Below are 24,093 nucleotides of genomic sequence, written 5' to 3' on the forward strand. Positions count from 1 at the left end.
GTTTGGTGTATGCATTTCTGTACATGTGTGTGCATGTCTGTACATACGTGTGTGGTGTGTGTGCATGTCTGTACATGTGTGTGTGGTGTATGCATGTCTGTACTCACATGTGTGCAGAAGAACATCAAGTGTCCTGCTCAACCATGACCCCCTTATTCTCTTGAGACAGGTACCTCACTGAGTCAGCAGCTCAGTTATCTGTCACTAGTCTGGCTGACCACTGAGCTGCTTCCACTTCCGATGTTAGGGTCTCAGGCACACCATTGGCCACCCCTTGTTCTTTATGTGGGTACAGGGAGTCAGAAATCCCTCAGGCCCTGTCCTTACACAACAAGCTGCCTTCTTTCCCACTCACTGAACCATCTCACCAGGCCCCCAAAAAACAACTCTCAAAGACATCATTAAATTTCCATAGCAGACACTTCAGCACCCCAACATGTTGTGGTAGTGCATTCTGCTCCTTCAGCCAATAGCCTTTAAGATACCAGCCTACTTGGGCGTGGACTCTTATACTATAAAAGCAGCTGTAAAGGTGTGCCCACTCTCTTGCTTCCGGCTCCCGCTTCTGGCTGCTAGACACTATTCCTGATCACACAGAGGACTGTTATCTAGGACAGTGATCTGTAAGTTTTCCCCTTAAATAAATAACCCTTTTATTATTCATAATTCTGAAGTGGTGTGGGGTTTGTTTTGTGACTTATACCATCACCAACATAAGTCTGAAAAATATTATTTTAAAAATAGAATTCTTCAGTATTTTTTATTATTATTAATTCTTCAGTATTTTAAGTGTGTGTGGGGGACTTGCATGCATGTCACCTGATTCTACGTTTGACACTAACAGACAGTTTTAAGGACGGCTGGTGAGAGATCATCAAGTTCCTGTAAGTAAGGATAGGTTTACTGGCTTTCTGTAAAAAGCTAAGAAAACACTACAAGAGCTTTCAGAGAGACGAGGGAGGTGATCTTTCCTGATTTAAGAATCCATACACCGTGGGACACAGGAAATGGCATCCCTTCAAAACCGCTTTGCCTAAACAAGTTGCAATGCTGCCCCAGAACTCAACATACACAGCACAGTGCTGGAGGCATCAGGTCTGGGATGCAGATTAGAAACAGAGAAGACGAAAAGGAAACTCCTCTAGGTAAAGGCAGAAACGCGAGCCTGCTTGATAGACTCTGAGCTGTGCAAAGCAGGAACAGTTCCCCCTGAATATGCCGATAACTCACTGCTGACGCTCACTCTGAACGCGCTGAGATGCATGAGGCTAGATGCAATGCATCTGGAGTATTGCAGTCCTCACACCAGGCATGGATTTCCTGGGCCACTCCCTGTGTGGTGGTATGATCTCCAGGACTACCCACGGGACTGTAGGTTTGTCTAGTCTGGAACTTGTTTTGTAGGTGTGACTGGCCTTGACCTCCAGGATGCGCTGCCTCTGCCAGGAAAATGCAAAGGTGGGGTGAAGGCATGAGCCACCACACCCAGACCACTCCTTTGCTTAATTCTGCTTTGAGACATAGAAGTCACACATCTAAAAAGGATCCTAACTGTGAAAACGGAATTCTAGTTGGAACAGGTAGCTCAGACCCGGCAAATCAGTATGATTCTATATAAGCTTCTTCACTTGAAAAAGAGGAGAACTTTTGAGAAATTTAGTGATTTATAGAAGCCTCTGTAACTAAGACAGAACTATCGCTGTCAGACAGAGCAAACAAAAATCTAAGACAGTAAAATTTTACGTTTCTATTCATTTGCTTTTTCCGGATTGAAGCTGGAGCCTTTCACATAGCCAGGCACATGTTCTACAAATAAGATACACTGTAGCCTTAAACTTGAATCTTGGGTAAACAACAAAAACAAAATGTTAATCTAACAATGCACCAAGCAAGCATTCCAGACGGCAGGAAGCAGAGGAGAGGATGAGACTAGAAACCAGGGCTGACCTTCGATGGCATCTTCCCTGTGCCCTTCAACAAGGCCCTGTGCTTTCTGAAGTTTTGGGAACCTCTCGAAACAGTGTCACCAGCCGAAGTCAAGCACTCAACACTCAAGCCTGCAGAGGAGACGTCACACCCGAACTGACAGCAGTTTACCCGGAAGCCAGTGTGGCTGGAGCATCCTGCCAGTGAACTCTTTTGTCGTCCACCCCTTCCGACTCTCACCGGGAACAAAGGAGGACACCCAGACTCTCAGATCTGAGCTTTCTATTGCTCCTTGCAGGCTCCTCTTGTCAAACTTAACATTTTAAAATTTTAATTGTCAAACAGTGCCTGAGTGGTTCTACGGCCATGGGTTATCTATCAAAAGCAGCTTTTATTATATCATGCCTTCCTATTCCTATTGTCCCTTTGTGTGACTGTACCTGCATGCATTTATCAGCTCTTCTCAGGAGAAAACGTTCCTGGTTCAGGCTTGTTTTTCCATTTATGTTATAAAAATACATCGCAGTTGTAAGGGGAAGTACAGCGCTGTGCTCAAATGCCTCCCTCTGCTTGCAACAGTGATAATTGCTTTATTGAATAAGGCTCTGTTAATTGTACAGCTTGACATTTAACATTTGTTCATTTGACTTGAAACTATTTTACATGAATGCAAAAGAGGCAAGGAGTTCAATCCAAAAGTAGTTTTAAGTGGAACCATCTTCATTTTCTCTTCTTTACGTTGGTAAGGAAATGGCGATTTCCAGGAAAAGAAAATTCACCATCCAAACTTACTCCAGATCGGCAAAGCCTTCTTTCTAAATAGAGCGACCGCAAAGTACGGACAGTGCAGGCAGTAAAACAAAGTCAGCCAACCAAAAATCCATCTCGTTTGCTTACTCAGATACGGCACCGACAGTTCCTAATGGAGAAACAGAGGAGCTGGACAACGGCTTGGTGAATAAAGTCCCTGCTGTGGGTTCAGATCCCCAGGACCCATAGAAAATAGCTGTGCATGGTCTCATATGTCTGTAACCATGGCTCCAGAGTAGGGTAGGCAGGCAGGACTCTGGTGCCAGACGTCTGTAACCACAGCTCTGGAATAGGACAGGCAGGCATGACTCTGGTGCCGTTTGCCTGTAACCACGGCTCTGGAGTAGGGGCAGGCAGGTCTCCAGAGCTTGCTGGCTAGCTAGTCTAGCAATTGAAGAGCATCAGGTTCAGTTTGACACTGAACTCAAACACATCTAGTGTCTACCCCTGGCTTCGACATGTGCATGAATGTGTGCACATGCATGTACACATTACATATGAACAACAACAAAGAAAGAAACCAAGAAAAAGCTACATGAATGACATCGTGCTTTGTCAGGAAACACAAATGTCTCTCAGCAACACTCAAAAGATTTATTGTTTCAGATGGTGCATGGTGGCACATGCCTGTAACCCATCACTTAGATGGTAGAGAAAAGATGAATGCCACGAGTTCAAGGCCAGCCTGAGCTACACAGCTGGCAAAACAAACAAAATCCCCAAGACTTTACCATTTGAGCAAAAAGCTATTTACAGTACGTCCATGCAGTGGGAAGATGTTCGGAAATAGTCCTAAATTATTATTATCTTTTTTCATTTTCTGAAATCAGTTCTATCAGGATGCTTGTCCTTCAATTTTCATGACATTCATCTGAAATTTTTATTGACCATTATGCTTCTCCCATCATGCCCAACATTTTCACTAACATTGGACAAATACCTCTACCTAGTAATACAAGTCATGTTGTCTAAAATGCTTTGTATAATTAGTCGGGAATTGCCAACTATATGCCGGAATCATCCACAATCTCAATGATTGGCAGTCATCAAAAGACTTTAGTCTGACCAGCCCTCCTAAAGTTAGGGTTAAAAGCTGTCCTCTGGGAATCAATCACACTCTCAGCAGAGGAGAATATTTCGGAGATGTGAAGGCTGAAATGGAGACTATAATCTTTTGTGATTACCCTTGAGGCTGAAGTGAGCGCAGAAAGGAAAGTCTATGAATTGCTGATAATTTCCTGTGATGACCCACTCCCAGGAAATTCTGATATTACACGGGCGCCGTAACAAAAGGGCTGCTCCCCAGACATGCGGCTTCAAAGAGCTCCACATCCGGGGTCCCAGAAGCCACTCATCCATCCTAGGGGCCAGGTCAGGGAGACGGCAGCTCGCCGAAGACAATGTAGGGTCTGATTGCACCAGGCCTGGTCGGGTGTGTGGTACATTCTGTCTTTCTAAAACGTGCTTTTTTTTTTTTTTTTAAATAGCTGATTTTAAAAATACATCAGTTTAAACTTACAAAGTCTAAAGACTTAGTATTTTTCTGCGGATATATCTATGACTAAATGCCCCTGAGTAAAATTTGATTTAAGCCGACATTTTTATTCTGAGAAAAAAATGATTGTCTTGCATATGTACCCTAAAAGGTGTCTATACAATAGTCAGGAGGGAACCCAGTAAGTTGCAGTTACTCAGATTTTGGGTGATGTGATTGAGATTCAGGGAAAAAAGTGTGTGGGGAAGAGGGGTTGCGGGAGATGTGTAAGTCAAAAACAAAATGCCCAGGGACCTTGGGGAACAAATGTTCAGTATCCGGATGTGCAGGAGAACTTGGTACACTAACTCTTAGAACTGAGTTAAATCACTTTCTAAGTGGCCGCTGGCCTAGCTGTGGTTTCCATAATGAACAATGTAGGCTATGGCATCTTCAAATCATCATGACAAAGTCTCACGGAAAACAGCTTCCAGCTTCCCAAGAGTTTTCTGAGTAACTTTAAAGACAAATGGAGTCCAAGCAAATTAATTGTGTATATTTTTTTTCACCCCCAACCTCCACTGAATAGAGCCCTACCAAGCCTTCCCTGAATTCAGCTGTGGCCATCTTTAGTGCATGGAGGAGGTCAGGTGATTGTGATCTGTAAATATGGCCTGCCAATCATCTCATCCAGCTGGAACGAACTGAACACACAGAGAACCAGGTGTCTTATTAGGGTTCTACCACTGTGACGAGACACCATGACCCCGGCAACGCTTAGAAAGAAAAACATTTAGTTGGGTGGCTTACAGTTCAGATGTTCAGTCCATTATCATCACGGCGGGACACGGCAGCGTGCAGGCAGACGCGGTGCTGGAGAGGTAGCCGAGAGTTCTGTATCTTGCCCAGGTAATGGGAAGTGAACTGAGATACTGGACCTGACTGGAGTGTGTAAAACAACGCCAAGTCCGCCTCCACAGTGACACACTTCCTCCAGTGGGGTCACACCCACTCCAGCAAGGTCACATCTCCTCATAGTGCCACTCTCTTTGAGGGCCATCGTCTTGCAAACCAACCAAGTACAGATGTTTTAAACTGGAGCGTCCGTTTTATAAACTCAAGTTCTTGGCCACATGAATAACCTGGGTATTTATGTTAACTAGGGTTACTCTAATGCACAAAGCCGGTTTCAGGGATGAACACTATTTATTTACTACAGTTAGAAAGGGATCAAAGGGACTGAAACATTAATATAAATTACTATTTATTTGTAAGTATAGCGCCTTGCTATGTTGAGTCCTTTTGTAAACATCTGATATGTAAAATTATTTTAAAGAATTAAAAATAGTTGTGGTGTTTCACAGCAGTCTCTTCCTCCCAGAAGAAAACCCAAATTCAATAAATGTTAGAAGTTTCCTAAATATTCAACCATGCTCAGTTCTCTTTGAATATAATCAACACAAACCTTCATTATATAATGATTTGATGAGGAAGGCACCATCAGGCCCCGTATTAAGATGGAGAAAGACGACACAAAGTGACCTCAAGATCACTCTCGCTGCTTGGAACACAGCAGGGTCCTCTCCCTTCCGGCTCCCACCTGGACGCTGCCTTCGTGGCCAACAGAGCTTCCCTGGAGCCAGCCACATGCAGTCACGCCTCAGATTAAAGAGGATCCTCCTGGTGGCTTCTGCAAGAGGTGGAATCTCATGAATCCATGACTGACTACCCTGGGAAAGGAAGATGGGAAGAGCTTGACAGCTTCCTGCCTGACAGCAGCAAAGGGTTATCATTTCCGTGTCTGATGGGAAAGGAGAGTGTGTGAGTTTGATTGTACCGCTGTGACAAAGACCCATCTTAGATGTGACAGACACTTGGTGTCCACGCGCAAGAAACGACGAAGTGAGAAGCAGACATGTTTTCGACAGGGGAGCTCTTCCTTAGTCACAGGCCGGTGGGGGAGATCTGCTGTCTGCTGCATCAGACCTTCAGCTGGCTCTAGGAACTGTGCTTACAAGCAAGCATGTTGAGACTGAAGAGACGAGCCTGTCTTCCCCATACAGCGTCTGCAGTGTGCAGGGGGGGTTCTCAGCTTGGCTTGGGGAGGACTTGTCAGGCACTTAGAGCTACGCCCCATGTGAACAAGCTGTGAGAAGTGAGCACACTTCAATCCCCGTGAGGTGAAAGTGGAGGCGAGCCTTGCTTATCTCACTCTGTCAAGCACTAGCCCCCTCTACTAGAAGAAACAAGGATTCTGGGTTATATTCTTCAACCTTCCAAGCCACAGAGTGCCCCACAATGACACAGGTAGCCTATTTCACGTATGAGCACATTAAAATAATTAATTGTCATATATCCTCAAAACATGCCAACACCCTGTGTTTCGGAGTCCCAGGGAAACAAGGTATCATTCATACAACTTAAGCCATTTGTCATTTTATTTCAAGAATCCAAACATAAAAAGGAAGTTGTAAAAAAGCTAAAGCGAAAGCTTGATTTGGGAAAGATTCTTTTTCCAGGATTCCTAAGCTTGCAGATGTGTTTTAACTTCACAGATTGCTAAATAGCACTCCAATTCATCTTTAGCACCCTCAATGCAACCATAAAAGCAAAGAGACTGGAATATTCCACAGGGTGCTGCTCATCCGCAAAGAGACCGCACTGCTTAATTCTGAGCACAAGAATCTAGAAGGCGGAAAAGTCAGAAAAAGGAAAACAGAGACAAAACACTGTGTTACTGGATGAGCTCTCGGGCTTTTCGAGCGCCACTCCCATCAATCACTGAGCCTCTGACTTAGAAATTCCTCTCCCGGGCTGTGGGAAATATTTTATGTATTAATATTTCCCTACTTTCTTATTGAGCTTTTCCATTTTATTATAGGCACACTACAACTTGGGTGACTGTGGCAAGCTAAAAACAGGCTGTTTTATGGAGGTAGCTGACCACTTTCAAATACGATTTAAGGTATGTCCCATAGGAGGAAACTCGTGCCTGATACTGTAAATCTGGCCAAGAACTTATGGTTGGGAACTCACTGACCCAGGGATGAGCCAACCACTATTATTCTGCTAAATGGACACAGTATCCAACTGTTTCTAAAACCATATCTCTCCACCCATCCACGGGTGCACTTCTCAGACTTCAACAGAGAAGCCCCCATGCAGTGGACAGTAGTTAACGCTCACACCTGGGAACAAGTGTCTCTGAAGGGACCAGCCACAAATAGGACATTCACATCAAACTCTCTCTTCTCCTCCCACCCTCCTGCTTGCCCCAAGTGTGAGGAATCATGTAGAAGAGAGGGCAGGAAGACTGAAGAGCCAGGGGTCGGAAGACAAGAGTGAACGAGTATCTTCTGAACGCATGAACCCAGAGCAGCTGTGGGGTGTCTGAAAATGACTGGCATAAGATCAAGCCAATCATCAACACTCTAGCATCGAAAAGGAGGGGATTTAAGAAGGCCCGCCCCCAACTGAAGTGATACAGGCAGTTGATGGCTTCTAGGGGAGAAAGAATCAATTTTCTCTAAGGGTGTGGCTCCTGGTAATTTATCCATACTCCAGTGGATAGCCCCACCTCCTGAATTTATATGAACAGCATACATTGGAATTGATGGTTATTTAAAACAAAACAAACAAAAAAGCCAGACACAAACTTAGAGGAATAGGGAGTGGAGAATGGATGGATAAGGGAGGAGTTAGGGGGAGAAGCAGGAGCAAATATTATCAAAATACATAGTATAAAATTCGCAAATTAATAAAACTGTAATTTTTTTTTAAAAGGAACAAGGCTAGAGGTTTCTTCTTTTCCTAATTACTTAGAATTAACACACTGAGCATGTCAGTTGATATAAGATGAGTTTTTTAAGGAAGATGTCCTGATGTTGATACCCTTTCTAAGGTGACTCCACTCTTGAAAAATGCCGGCCCGGGGAGGTGCCAAGGCCAAGGGCCTACTTTGCCAGAAAAGTTCAGTGAACCCTCCAAGTACACATAATCCTTGAAACCCTAGCACTGAGGACTCAGCCCAGAGCCCATAAGGCTGAGCCTGGGATAATGAAAGGGGCATAGGGGACACAGCATGGTGGAACCACAGAGGCCTCTTCCTTGAACCCCCAGACCTTGGGGTACTTCCCGCATAAGGACGATCAAAATCTTAGCAGAATCGTCGTGATCTTTCAGTAAATTCCTGCCAGGGAACAACTTGTGACTTGTTTGTCAAGTCATCCCCTGTTCAGCGCAATGAGTGCAGCACCAAATACCCTGAGAATGGCTGTGAGTGAGAAGCTAACACGGGGATTCAGGCGAGGAGAAGAAACTGAACTCCCTTTTACAGAGTCATTCTGTGGTCAGTGGTCTAAGGAAAACGAGAGTGTGTGTGGGCACTGCGAGTCTGTGTTGAGCTCCCAGCAATCATATCTACATACTCCCCCCCCCCGTCGAATTTCATGGGGGTGCAATATTCTCCAGACATGTATACCTGTGGCTAAAGTATTTGTACAGCAATCTTTGTTATCTCTTTGTTACATTTTCAAAGCTTTCTTTTGAATCAAGATTTATTTCTAATTATGTGCATGTGTCTGCATGTGTATGTACACATGAGTACAGGTGCCTGCAGAGGCCAGAAGAGGGCAGCAGAGTCCCTGGAACTGGAGTTCCAAGTGGTTGTGGACACTAGGAACAGAGCCCAGGTCTCCTGCCACAGCAGTGTTTGCTCTCCGCCTTCTCTCCAATCTCCTTATAGGTTTGCTATAAACATATTTTTTTTTGTCATCATCTCATAGGCATTGTTGATGAATATTCAGAGGCCAATAATGGCTGACCATTTCTACTCCTTTCAAGTGATTCTGAGCAACTGGAGGCGATTTCTTCCCAGTGTAGCTATTACACACCTCTTTATAGAGCGTGCAGAAGAGGACGGCACTTTAGTGTATTTTGAAGCTTTCATCAAAAATGAAATTTCAACCACATTCTCTTTTATTTCTTTCCTCTTTAATTTGGTTGGGATAAAGGAGTAAGTGTAGTTAGACACACTAGCATCTATAAAATATACAAAATATATAAATATTTAATGCTAACAAGCACTGTTAAGAGCATAAAAACCAGACCCAAAGAGCAAAGATTCACTTTGGGCTACACCAGCTGAAGCATTCCGCTATATAAAACCAAAGTAGAAGCACATATCTGAATGTAGAAATAAGGAGCTTATCCAACAGATGCAGGTATTCACAGCAGGTGAAACAGTCCAGCATCTCAGGCTCCTAACAGCGACATCTACTGAGCAACAGACATAAACTAATGGCAAAGTCAAACGCCTTTTAATTTCTGATTTCTTTCTTTCAGCACTAGTTGATATTTAAGCAATGCATTATTTCTATTGTAAGAAAGACAAACTTTGAGCGCTTGTTGATATTTGCAGGCTAGGAAGGACTCAGACACCAGACAGAAAGGTGAGGTGCCTTGCTTAGCGCACAGGTGATCTCTCAGCTTGTCACGCGTGACTCAGACAATCACACACTGACTTGAGACTTTAGACTCCGAAATCATCTTTATTCTGTTCCACACATCTGATCATGTCTCAGAAAAAAAATAATTTCAAGATAGGAGTGAGGTCACTTTTTTTTCCCCTACAAAATAATAAGGTTATTGAGCCTCTTGCGGTGAAACAGCAGTTTGTGCCTGTGGTCTCCTAGAAGGGTAGCAGAAACATAGCAGGACCCGAGGAGAATTTCACATAAACAGGCTCATAAGCACCTGTCAATCACAGAGAAACCGAGGGGTGACTCTCGTCCCCAGGCAGCTCATGATTGCAGTTCAAGCTCAGGAGCGGCAGGCAAACACATCTCTCCCTGTTTGCGGGATGCAGCCTCTTAGAAGTGGCGTTACCTACCAGTACCTACAAGCATGTAAGACGGGAATGTGTCTAAACTGAGCTCATGGCAGAACTCCATAGACTTCAGGGTTTTACAACAGGACTTCATGTTCTCACACTCCTGGAGGTCGGAAGTGTGAGATTAGGTTAGGTTATATTTAGGGATATATATGTATTTACATGGGCATACAATAAGAACTAGTGGGAAAGGAGGGCAGAGTTTGAAAGGAGAGGAGCAGGGTAGACGAGAGGGTTTGGAAGAAAGAGAAGGTGTCAGAGCCCACGGAAGAAGATCCGTTCCACCTTGACTAAAGGTCAGAGGGTTCAGACCTGTTCTTGCTCCTTCAACGTTATTAACAGCAGATTTGACTTAAGGTGTGGGCTACTAACAGGGTATCTCGACCTAGGCTGTGGTTACTTAGTGTTTTAGGTATTAAGAAGGTAATCACTTTGTTTGTTCCTTGTCTTGTGGTAAAAATGTCTTTTGCTTTCTTCCTCTCTTGGATTGGGGTATTTAAAGGTCATAAGGAATAAACGTTGGGGGGGGGGAGGGATTCAGTATTCGCTGGGTTGCCCTCCAGACGCTATCTTACATCATCTCTATATTTCTTTTGTATCTCTGTTTATTATGCCTGGCATTTCTAATCCACACGCCCCTACCCTGGAACGCAGGAACCTGTCGAGGCTGGACCCGGACAAGAAGGAAAAAAAATGTTGAAATTATGTTATAATCTCAAAAAATAGAAACTTTAATAAGTTGGGAACAGGTTAAAAACTGGCAAGGGGGTGGGGCTGGGGCATAAATCAGTCTGAGTGCTAACTGCATACCAGCAAAAACACGAAAGTCAGCAGCTGGGATGATGCAGACCAAAGGCTGGATGAGAAGGAGCAGCCCTTGAAAGACAAACCCTGAATGCTGGGGAGGCGGGGGAAATGAGCATCAGTGTGTAGCCAGCCAAAAAAGCCTCCTGGGTCGGACCATGAAGGTCAAGATCTTAAAGAGAATGGATGTTTATGTTTTCATGGTCTTCACTTTCGTGAATGACACCAAGCCATCTCTCTGTACAACATAACCACAGACCAGGGCCCAAGTCATCACCCTCCTGGTGGCCGATGGCCAGATTCCTTATCAGTCTCTTCACAGTTCTGCTAGATGGGGTCTTATATGATTTATTTTTTTTTTCTTTTAAAGATTGACTTACTTATTTTAATGCGTATGAGAATTTGCCTACATGTAAGTGTGCCTGGTGCCCTCAGAGGCTAGAGCAGGCAGTGTTCTTAACCACTGAGGCATCTCTCCAGCCCTCTGCTTACTCATCAGAAGCAGTATGGAAAGATTCAGCTGTGGAGTGTGAGGCAAGGCAACCTCTGAATGAACACTGGGAAGCACAGATTCTGCAACGTGTAAATTCAACATAGAACATGGTGCCTATTCTGTTTTAGACAGTGACGAAATTCCTTTTTAATTCTTATCTGCCATACAGTCCCCTGCTCTACTATAAACAAAAGAGAAAACATTAAGTATCTGTTTGTGTATTGAGACACAGTCTTAGAAAGCAGCCTCGACTGGTCTGGAATCCACTCTATAGAGCAGGCCGTGTTCGGTCTCACAGAGATCTGCCTGACTATGAGCTGGGATTAAAGGTGTGTACTACCACACCTGACTATGTCATTTTAAAGAATTACTTTATTCTTAAATATGTTGTGTGCGCATGCACATGGGTATGGAGGTCAGAAGAAGGCATTGGATCCACACTGGAACTGACACGAAAACAGGTGTGCACCAATTTGTATGGGTGCTGGGGGCTGAACTTGGGTCCTCTGCAAGAGCAGCAAGTGCTCTTAACCATTGAGCCATCTCTCCAGCTCTTAAATATATGTACTTTAAATTAACTTGAAGAAGGTAACAAAGCTGAGGATGTTTCTGGGTCTTGGTATAGCAATGGAATTGCTATTTTTCAGGTAAAAGTTGATGAGGTTAAGCCGGGCGGTGGTGGCGCATGCCTTTAATCCCAGCACTCGGGAAGCAGAGGCAGGTGGATCTCTGTGAGTTCGAGACCAGCCTGGTCTACGAGAGCTAGTTCCAGGACAGGCTCCAAAACCACAGAGAAACCCTGTCTCGAAAAACCAAAAAAAAAAAAAAAAAAAAAAAAAAAAAAAAAAAAAAAAAAAAAAGTTGATGAGGTTTGATCCCATTTCTCATATTTATTTAATCTCAGCGGTGGCCGAAAGCAAAGCGAGAGTACAGGTCACCCTGTTTCTCAAGGAAAGAGCAGACAGTAAGAAGATCTGCTGTGAGACACAACAGCTGCTTTACAGATATATTCTGCTTCTTCAGAACTGCTGAAAGAAGTTTGTACTTCATATTCAAAAAGCCATTTCCTCTTTTGCATCACCCAAGGACAGGGAAAAATTTCTGATTGGGCTTTGTTCCCAGTAAATGAGTGGGAGGTGACAGGGGCCTAAAGAGCCAAGGGCCTGAAGAACCAGAACACAAGCCTCAACGTTAAAGGGTCCTAATTCAAGTCCCAGCTACTCCTCTTGACAATAGGAGTGACAACCACTGACTCCTCAGTGTTTTTTGAGGCTGGAATCCCTGGGGGGGATGTACATGATCACAAATACATGACAATTTAGTGTAGTGATTGGTAACAGTATAGAAACATTTCCCGAGGAAATAAATGTGGTCATTGACCAACCACATCATAATATCTCCTAAGAAATTTTCCAAGTGGCTTGGGTGCTGGGATGGAACAAACAAGAAAGAGACAGTCATTTAAGCTGCACCTCAGAGCGACACACACAGAGACTCATCCCCCCTTCCGTGTGTGTGTGCACACAAGCGTGTGTGTGCCTGTATATGTGTGTGTGTGCCTGTATATGTGTGTGTGTGCACACAAGCGTGTGTGTGCCTGTATATGTGTGTGTGTGTGCACACAAGCGTGTGTGTGCCTGTCTATGTGTGTGTGTGTGCACACAAGCGTGTGTGTGCCTGTATATGTGTGTGTGTGCACACAAGCGTGTGTGTGCCTGTATATGTGTGTGTGTGTGCACACAAGCGTGTGTGTGCCTGTCTATGTGTGTGTGCCTGTCTATGTGTGTGTGCCTGTCTATGTGTGTGTGCCTGTCTATGTGTGTGTGCCTGTCTATGTGTGTGTGTGTGTGTGCACACAAGCGTGTGTGTGCCTGTGTGTGTGTGTGTGTGTGTGTGTGTGTGTTGATAAAGGGTTCTACTATGGAGCCCAGGCTGAATTTGAACTGAAGATCATCCTGTCTTAGCCCACTGGCACTGGACAGGTGTGCAGCACCATGATCAACAAGAGAAGTCCCACTAGGGCTGGCTTATTTCTTAAGAGAGCACAGGAAGGGGCATGACTTAGATTTAGCAAATTGATCAAAATCAGTATTTCTGATAAGTTTCCTTGCAATTTTTTCACTGTAGTAATCAAGAAATAGCAGTATTTGAACATTCAGTGCTTACTTGCTTCTAAGAAGGAAAAACCTTATAAAAAGAATATTCATTGAGCTTTATCAATATAGTATAAGATTCTTATTCACAATAAATATATAATACGATGTCAGTGCATCTGTGAGCCCTATGCAACATTAATAAGCCAATATAAAATTTATTTTTACGTTAAGGAAGAACCTTTTTGAAAGCCCTTAAAAATTCCGGACGCAACAGCAGGCAAGGCATTCTGAAGATTGACAATGGTGACCTACAGAACATCACTGAGTATCTGTATTTGCAAAACACGTTGGCAGTCAGGTATCTGTTAGGTGTGAGGCGGTCAGAAGGAGCGGGGACGGAGGTTGCTAGCTGTGACAACACTTTCCAAGTAAAGGAGTAGAGTGTGGTCAGGGGCAGAGAATGAAGTTTTCAGTTGCCTTGGGTGCTAATGTCTTCCTAGAAGCTGAACGTGTTTGCAACATAGCTCTAATCTCCTGTGAGCAATTCAAAAGTATATATATATCATGCTGCTTGTGCTAATAATCTTGTATGAGACTTGCATTAAAATGTAAGAACACAGGCAAACACATTTCAGCTTGCTGAATCACCCAGGCTGCTTCTCAGCAGCCCCTCCCTGGTGCTGCAGACCACAGACATAAGCGGACCAAAACAGGACCAAAAACAAATACCTAGAAAACATTCCAAGTACAGCGGGGTGTTTGGAAATGATTGCAGACTCAGGGGCAGGCTTGACTCAAGCTCAATGCCTTGCTTCGCGAGGGTCACTCTCACTTCTGATGTGGTCATGTGGCCAAGATAGGCCTGCCTTATCTTATTTCCATGCTGCCTTTTAAAACAAAAACCAAACTGGCTGGCCTTGGCCAGAAAAACAAGAAAGAAAGAAAGAAAGAAAGAAAGAAAGAAAGAAAGAGAAACGAAAACAGAAACAGTCAACCATTTATTTGCCATGTCAAGGGTAGAGCCTTTACAAATCTGTGCGATCCTCCACTTGCTGGTTATCATAAAGCACTGGGGCCCCAACAGAAGGCTTGCCAACAGATTCTATTTACAACCCTGGAGGAGAAACCCTCTTGCTTTTTTTTTGCACTCCTGCAGAAGAGAGTTTGCAAAGAGGGCCCATCTGGCCGGGCTTCCAAAGCACACTGTCTGTTGCTGTTGATAACGCCATTGTTTGTTTTGATCATGGCAGCGTCTAGAATGTTCTTGTTCAGCAATACCGTCCTGCCCCACCAAATGCATTTATCTATGGTGCAGATGAAATCCATGCCATTCCCTCAGTGTTCAACCCTTCTCCTGCTCAAAGTTTCCAACCTGCCCAGAACCAGGCTGCTCAAAGGTGGTAGCTCTACTTGGCACACCTAGGAAATGCCTTTCATTCAAACAAAAGGAAGTTGGCTGACTGACGTGAATATGCCATTCGGGGCCAGCAATTCACGAGGATTCATTATGTATGTTTAATGGGGGAACAGCTACACACTGCACAGATAACAGATATGTCAATTTCAAATGTGTATCTTCCTTTTTGGTCAGAGTCAGATTCAAGGACTCACACGAGCTCCCAAATAAAAACTCTGTTTATATGAAAGTCAGACTTGATCTCAGACACCTCCCAACTAAAAAGGCCCCCAGAAAGACAAAGCCCATAGTTGCTGTTTTTATTTTTCTTTATAGTGAAAGTTGGGAAAAGAATTAATGTGGCTCGATGTCTCTAAATTGTGCTCTTGACCACATCTGAACAGTGTGCTTCAGGGACAATGGAGAGTAAAGCCACCTCGAAGCCTCAGGAACAACAGAGGGTAGGCCACCTTGAAGCCACAGGGACAACAGAGAGGGTAAAGCCACCATGAAGCCTCAGGAGAAACAGAGAGAGCAAGATCACCATGAAGCCTCAGGAACAACGGAGTGGTAAAGCCACTGTGCAGGGCATCAAAACCGGACAATGTAACAGGTTAGCATCATCTCTGGAGGCATTAGTACAGTCCACACGCTTGAGTGTGCGCTGAGTTTCCGAGTGAGGCATTTTCCCACAGTATAGCTGAGAGGAAGGGCCCTCAGCCACACACTTTGGAAACAGAGTCTACCCGGGGTCTACCTGGGAACACAGTCAAAGAAAAGAGATTACACGGCAGAGGCATACATAAGAGAAAATAGCATGTACTCACTGTGTTAAAATTTGGAAAGAGCCCGACAGCAGAACTACTGTCCACTGGAAAAGACATGAACGGCTTGATGTCCAGCGAAGGCTGCATCATCAGGGTGGGTGTGCGCACGAGAGCAGGCAGGGGCGTAGCGTGGCACGCGCCGCCTGCCAACGACAAAGCAAAGCAAACTCAGTCTCTCGCTCACGTCCTTTCCCGCCCAGGCGCGCTGGGCCAACCCAAGGCTGCTGAGCTGTGACCGGCAAACAAGAGTCACAGAAGCAAGCACCTGAGGAACACCGACAAGAAGAGCTCTCCGTGGCCTGAGAGACCTGCAGAGTACTTCCCTATGCACAAGCCAAGGGCTTCTCAGGGTCAGGTGACACACTGTCCCCAGGTCACACCAGCGGGTGTGGCACACTGCCAATGTCCTGGCACCTTTGAGAACCCACAGAGCCACAGCCTGCTGGAGAATAAAGGAGGGGGGTCTCAAGATGCTCTTTACTGTTGGGAATATATAGCCAGCAACAAATTCTATGCAAATCTGAGATAATTACTGCGGTTTTCTACAAGGAAGGAAAACTTGGACTTTGGCAGTTACTGGCTCTCGTTATGACTCAATTCGTTGTCTTAAAAATGATCACAGAATTTTCCTTACTCTAGGGAAAGAGGAAGTCTGGACATGGCACGGCTGGAGAACACAAGAAGGTAGGCTGTTGTCTGGCCGTAGACAGGGAGTCTGGAGACAGAAACTCATCATTTTGTCTTAATTTTTACACCCAATGAACTTGGGTTCTTTGAGCACCTGTCCCCTTGAATAGTAATGTTAGCTCTTCCCTCCTTTGGTGTCTGGTTTAGTGTAAGACTGGGTAATTTAGAATGATGTTGGCATTCTTTCTAGTCATTAACAGTCAGGGTATAGACACATTTGCTGGCATGGTTGGTTCTCTGGAGGCCAGGCTGTGGCATGCTGTGTGTGTCTGTGTGCATGCGTACGCGCATATTTTTGCAGGCGTATATGTACATGTGTACTCATGCATGTAGAGACCAGAAGCCTGCATCAAATGTCATTTCTCAGGGACCCAACACCTTGTTTTCTGAGGCAGGTGTTTTAATTAAGGTTTTGCAGGTCTGCTAGGCTGGCAAGCCAGTAGACCGAGGGATCCTGTTGCCTCTGCCTCCCCGAGCCAATGCTACAAGAGTGATCCCCCAGAATGTACCACCCTGGTTGCCTTTTATGTGGGTGCTGGGGATCAAACTTACGTCCTTATGGTTGCATGGCAAGTACTTTATCAACTGAGCTACTATAAACACAGTCGAATGTATGTATACTAATCACATATCAGACAATTCACCTGCTTAACCTATAAATTCAATAGTTTGTTGGCACATTCAGAGTGACAGATGAACATCATCTTCACATGCAGAACGTTTTTGTGACTTAAACTCTACACATAGCTGTAGTCTCTTCCCATTTTACCCAGCATCCTTAGCGCCTGACAACCACCAATCAATTTTCTTTATGTTTAGATTTACCAGAACAAGCCATTTAAATAAAACCTCCCATGCCTTTTGTGACTGCCTTTGTTTGTTTGGGATTAATGCTTTCACGGTTTGCTCATGCTGTGGCATCCACCAGCGTACTGTGTCTTTTTGAGGCTGAACGCTCCTTTGCTGTGGGAAGGTCCCCCATTTTGCATGTTTATTTATCAGATCATGGATGTGGATCAATTGTACTTCGGGGGCATTCTGAAGAGGGCTGAGGCCTTCATCACCACCACCAGCACACGAGGGCTCAGTTCTCCCTGGCTTGCCTGTCTTGGATCACACAGTAATTTCATGCCTAGACTCTCTTGCTTGCTTCAAGGAGAAATGAGGACTGAGAGAAAATGCCCCAACCACTGAAGTGCCCACCAGCCTCTTATATTGCCCAAATCACTGACGTCCCTGCCTCAGGGATCGCTGGTTTTGGTAATGAGTATCCAAAGAAAATGATGGCATGTTGCCAATCAGTTGTGTAGAGTATTGGCATTAGTGTTTAACAGAGTGTCAAAGCTCATTTACACTGATCTTTAAATATATATATTTAAAAAAAGAAAAGAAATAAGAGAAAAAGGGCACCTGAAGTATTATCTGTAATAGCCATTCTGATCAGCCATGGCCATTAGGAAATACATGTGAGGGCTTAGTAGAGAGAAACATCAGCCAAGAGTATAGACCAAACAGTGTTTTGTTTTGTTTCCCTGATGCTCAGTTAAATAATCTGGTTTGGTCTGGTATGTATACACCACCGGCATTTAATTATAGATTATTGTCCTAATCAGGTAATGCTATCTCCATTGGTAACCTCAAGCCTGAAGATAAAAGATGATGTATGACATCATTGCATCCGATGTCGCAGAGGCATATCTGAAAGGATCTACTTTAAAATCATAGCTAAATGGAACACTAGAGAAAATGGCCCTTAGCAATTTATCATCATAATTATTATTAGAATTGTAAAGTACAAAGAGTGAGCAGGTAGATTAATCTAAGTCGCCTACTGTAGGAACAGAACTGTTTTTTGGCGGTTGGATCTCTGAAAGGAAAACCAAGCTCTGTCTCTAAGGCCTCAATGGTGGCCTTGACAACAGCGTGTAACACGGAGGCCCCCAGGGCCTGGTGAGAGTCCCTCTGTACTAACAAACTCAAATCAGACAGAAAGCAAGGGGCAAACTCACAAGCAGATTGCTCGTCAATGAAGGTCAGAGTGTTCGCAGCCCTTCTTACCCAATCACATCTCTATGCTAATAGACGGGAGGCTGGAGAACTACTTAGCTTCCACCATTCATTAGCATAAAAACTTAGCAGCTGCTTACTATTCATTAGCATTTTAATGACACACAATTTGCCACGTTAAACACAGATTGTTTTAAAGTACTGATGGATCTTCCAAACAAACCAAGCTCCCATCAATACCTTCACCTCAGTCTTGCTGTGGTCTGGTTTTTTTTTTTTTTTTTGCAAGGCTTCGTCAACACGGAAGGCTTGCAGCGCAGAAGCTTCCCAGACTGAAAGGCAAAGCGCAAAGCAACTGCCCTCCCACCCTGCCCACAGTCGGAAGCTTGATCCTCTGTCACTTCTTTCCAGATTTGCTACTACTGCTAGCGAGCCTTCCTTGTCTCCTTTGGGTGCCAGAAAGTCACTTAAGATTTGTGAGCAGAAATTTGATTAAAATGCACCCTACAAGAAAATGTTCAATTTTTCTAAGAGCCAAAGACTTGCTGAGAAAAAAAAGAACTAACGAAAAGGTTAACAATGTAATAATGAGCACTTCCGTGCAAAAGTGCCCCCTTTGCATTGCTGCTGTCATGAGACAGGAACAATATTTAACTTTATAAAAAAGCAAGCTTGGGGGTTAAGGGGAAAGGGCAGTTATTAAGTAAAGTGCAGTTTATTAGGGTACAAGGAGGCCTCCAGCTTAGATGGAAATGCGCGTGCGCGAACACACACACACACACACACACACACACACACACACACACACGCCCAGGGCAAAGTGATGCGGTCTGCTGGTGAGAGTGGCCCTGCTTTTGACTTTCTGCAATTATCCATTTATTCATCTGTACCTGTGACTCTGAAGGGTGTGTGTGTGGGTGACAGAGCTGATAAATGTGCACTTGAGTGTGGGTGCGCTCAACACAGCAGCAGAGGAGGACAGGCAGCCTATCCTGTGGCCTTCTGGCTCACCGCTTTCTGAGGCTGGATCTCTTGCTGAACCTGAAGCTATTTGTGCTGGGCAGGCAACACGCTCCAGCCATCCTCCTGTCTCTGTGCCCCGTTACCCAACAGCTTCCAACACTGGGGTGACAGGAACGTTGGATCCTGAGGGACTCTTCTCTAAGTGAGACCCAAACTCAGCAGGCATTCTTACCAATGAGCTACCTCTCCAAACTGGCAGATTTGGTTGTTTTTGTTGTCACTGTTCTTGAATTACTAACTGAACAAGCTGGAAGGAAGCTGGTACTCAGGGTTCCTCTAGAGTCTCTGCAACAATTCTGGCCTCCAGGTTCCTGCCTCAATTATCTTGATAGTGAACTGTAACCTGAAAGATGAAGCAAACCCTTTCTTTCCTCAGGCTGATTTGGTCAGTATTTTATCACAGTAACACAGTCCAATCTAGGACGCTAACCCCTTGAGTCCAGCATAGAAAGTGCTGAATTTCACAGAAATGAACAAAGTCAAAATAGGGTTTCACTTTATTTGATGAGGATTTTTATAGCCCAAGTATGTATCAAACCTCCTGCTAAAATGAAAAAAAATACCCCCCCCACTTCTCTAGTTCTAATGAATTCTCTTTTTGGTGGGGGTGGGAAGAAAAGGGAGGAGCAGTCGCTGGCTTCACGGTCAATATCCAGAAGGAGAGTCAAGCTCAGAGAGACCTTAACCCCATGTTTCTGGGGCCTTCCAATTGTTAACTCACCATGCTCATCATGACAGGGTACCCTGCTTTGGGGGTACAGTTTATTAACTCACTATGCTCAGCATAGCAAAGCACCCTACTTTGGGGGCACATTTAGAGTTTTCTGAGTCCCAACAAATAGAAGTTATATTTATCTATCTGATGAAACCAGTAATACGTGAAAGACTCACCCCTGTGATCATTAAGAAGAATCCTATTATTTCAGTCAACTGCCTCTGTAACATAATAGGTACCTTATCATGCCAATGGGTTATGTCATAATCCGTCACAATGAAAGCTCATTTGAGGGCCAAGTGACACTTGGAATTATTGTCTTAGTCTCTGACCTTTAGAAATGTGGTCTGGAAGGCCATTTTAGGTTATAATCCCAAGGCCTCCTGGTGCCTCATCTTTGTTCCGTAACAGAAACAAACAAAACATCAGACAACTCAAATGAAGAACCGTTTACTGAGTGAAATAAAGCCTGTTCTTCACCATGCAGGACTTTCTCCCTAGGCCACTGCCAGGGATGTCCCTTCCAGCATGGACTGATAGAGAAAATTTAGCATGCAATATGTGCCAAATACGGACCACCCAAAGATTTCCCTAAAGGAATTAAAATGAGTGGCGGTTCAATTTTTTTTTTTAAATTTTCATTGCTTTCCCAGATTTGAGGCCCTTCACCCCTCTGACCAGCACATTCGATAACAGAGCACCCTTGCTCTTCTCCCAGCCCGTTGGGTGAGGAAAATATAAAAGACCGAGAGGTCACTGACCAAGCAGGCCCACTAGGAGGTGGCTACGTGAATAATGACTGAGATTGTTAAAACTTTGCTTCCAAAATGGTTATAGAATAGCATGGGACAATGAATCAAGTATGTTACACATGGCACTGATATTCATATGCACATATATGTCTATAGATATGCATATCAGTGTGCATTCATAGATGGCACATATATTTATATTTAGATACTCATCTAATCCTCACAACAGGCCAATGAAAAAACAGGATATTATTATTATTACCCTGATTTCAGAGATGGGAAACGAGTCCAACTTCACACAGGTGCAAGAGTTCAAATCCAGGCAATCTGACTTCTGACTCCTGGTTTTCATTGCTGGGAATATACAGATGTTTCTTAAACAGGAAGTTGAAGGTATTGATAACAGAAGGAAAAGGTTGAGGACGTAGCCTACTAAGAACAAGGGTACAACAAAACAAACAAAAACATACCAGCAAGCAAGTGAAAGGCAGGTGGGGGAGATCTAATCAGACACACACACAGATAAAGTATAGATAATAGATATTCAGGTATTTTTGTCTATAGAAAGATAATAAGACATTAGAACAAGAAAAATGAGGAAAACCCCAAAAAGTCATTTCACAAAGTAGTTATTAAAATGGCTAAGAAGCCTACAAAACATGGTCCACTAGACATTCGGGACGTGAGAGTTATAACTACAAGGAGATGCTACTACATAGCCATGAGGTCACATCTACACTGAAGACAGGCAAAGCGTCGAGGAATCAGGCAGTCAATAATGAAGCACAAATTGCTACAACTACTTGGAAAAAGCTATTTGACAGCGTTCCCGCAAGCATGGTACATCATGCCCCATGATTCAGCGGTTCTGCTTCCAGACAGATGCCTCACAGAGTAGTGTGTATTAGAGAATAAGCCATAGCAACAGTCGGTCCAGCTGGAAGATAGCCAACTAACCCATCCACTAGAGAAAATAAAGATAATATCGGGACCTTATACAGCAAAACATTCACAACCATCGCTACCCAACTGTACACGACAGGGAGTAATGGGACGCTCGCGAGAAACCACGGCGAGGAAAAGAGCTCCCAGGGTGCCTTTCTTTGTGCATTAACAGCTGTTTTTGAACAACAGGATCAGTCTGGTAAGCAAACCTTTCTACAGATAAGAGGAAAACTCCCCAGTAAAGAGGACCTCTTTGAATACTGGCAGGCTGTTAGTGTGTTAAGTGAGTTCTGGGTTTCCTTTCCATGGCTTCCTTGATTGTGCTCGAAGTGACTGGTCAGTTAATGAGCATGCCGTGATGCTGGGACTTCCTTGTTGGCCTTAGGAAAGAGACAGGAGTCCGATGTCCAAGAGGCTAGTGTGTATCTAGAAGTCTGAGGCTATACCATTAAAAAGATTTATTATTTTAATTTAATGCGTAGGAATGTTTTGCTTGCAAGTATGTAATCGTATGTACGATATGTGTGCCTGATGCCCACGGAGGGCAGAAGACCTGGGAGTCCCTGGTACTGGAGTTAATAGAAATGTGTGAGCTTCCATGTAGATGGAACCCAGGTCTTGGAAGAGCAGGACATGTATGCTCTTTGCCACGGATCCACCTCTTCAGCCTGCTGCATCTCTACAGTGTTAACTGTTGGCTTCTGGGCTTTGGAGTAGCAAAGGTTTCCCATGCCCCTCAGCCTGCAGGGAGATTCCTCAGCATCCGCCACGGCAGGAGCCCAGGGGAATGCTGCATTGACAAGGAAATCCTTGGCAGCCCCATGCTCTGGTGTGCAAACAGTAATGAGGTTGTGCATGAGAAAACAGCAGCGAAGCCGCGTCGTGATGGATGGTAAGCCATGTTGTCCTTCAGTTTAGCTGTAACGCACAGCTTTTATACAGAATGATGAATTTATCAGGAAGATAGCTTTTCTCATGCTGTGGCCGTAGAGTACACACAGGCAGGTAGCTACCGATTTCTCTCTGACTATCTGGCCCACATACCGAATTTCTTATACTAAAATGCTCGAGGAATGAGTGAGATTTATTAACTATGGCGTGCACACTGATGGTTTAGGTAAGCATGTGGCGTGCTTTGCTGCGGCGGTTGCAATCTTTGGAGACAAAAGCAGGGACATTTCACAATTTAAGTTGAGATGGTCAGAACTTGTTCCCCAGTAGCATGAAGTATGGCTGTGCAGGATTGAGGAAGGGAAACTGGGCTCCTAACAGACACCTCCTCAGGGGCTGCGAGCAGCATTTTAATACACCCAACTTCCCGAGAGGGAACGCCATGTGCCGCTTCCTAAATTACCAAGCGTTCGGAGAAGCCAGAGTGGTCTCCAGACACGGACCTACTAAAATTGTCTGAGGACAGGCATGGCCTGAGAGGTCACGGGAGCCTGGTGACATTTTTCTGGCCAAAAGGCTCAGGGAGATGGTCCGAAGCTATGCCAGCTGAGTGACTCCCAGCCTTGGCATCCCGACTGCCAGGCAGACACAGCAAGGCTTCGCTGTCCCCGCACTACACGACGGAAAGCTAACAGCGCTCCAGAGCTATGGCTTATTTTAGCAAGTGTCCTGAAAATACAGATTTTCCTAGGAGAGACAACACTGCTTGTCAAGTGATCGAATAGTTCCCGAGAAGTTCTATCTCATATCATATTAGAGATAAACATCATTTAGATTTGAGTAAAGTAAGATTTCACTACTGCACCTGACTGGTGAATAAAGAGCCCACTGCCCAGGGTCACCATTTTGAATATTTAAGTTGGCACAACCAAGTTGCATACCGATTACATGTTATTTTCATGATCTTCTTTCTTGCAATGTTGGAGAAGGGTTGAGTTAGGGTCTTTTGTAGCCCAGGCTGGCCCTGAATGTTTGACCTCCCTGTGTTGCTGCGATCACCAGTCTCTTGTTCTTCTTGCCTCTGCCTCTCAAGAAGCAAGGAAGCAGACGTGTATCACCTCAGCAGGCACCATTATCTCCAATCACTTCAGTCTGTATCGGTCTGTTTTGCTTTTTAACTTGGAATTTCAACAGAAAAAAAAAGCACTTTTTTTTTCTAAATGAAGATTTTAATGACAACGTTTTATCACTACGAATAATGGAAGAAAGAAATCTGACGGAAGAGCTGATGTGGCCACAGACTGGCATTTCTCCCCAGTTTAAAGGAGAACACAGGAATGATTGTGACACCTCATTT

General features: G+C 44.4%; 1 protein-coding gene across 8 annotated transcripts in view; it reads right to left on the bottom strand.

Moving 5' to 3' along the window:
* Znf385b (zinc finger protein 385B) overlaps positions 1 to 24,093 on the bottom strand; it is a 362,200-nt gene that overhangs the window by 74,705 nt on the left and 263,402 nt on the right. For 6 of the 8 annotated variants that reach the window (XM_041639855.1, XM_041639854.1, XM_041639856.1 and 3 more), the window contains one exon: positions 15,717 to 15,859. In XM_041639855.1, coding sequence (XP_041495789.1) covers positions 15,717 to 15,859 — 143 coding nt within the window. The remainder of the gene's footprint in view (positions 1 to 15,716; positions 15,860 to 24,093) is intronic. The other 2 variants (XM_041639859.1, XM_041639857.1) reach the window with 1 other exon arrangement.

This window comes from Microtus oregoni, unplaced genomic scaffold (genome assembly GCF_018167655.1).
Source record: "Microtus oregoni isolate MIOR12 unplaced genomic scaffold, Mior012 000060F_ref0000265, whole genome shotgun sequence".
In the NCBI taxonomy this organism is placed as follows: Eukaryota; Metazoa; Chordata; class Mammalia; order Rodentia; family Cricetidae; genus Microtus; species Microtus oregoni.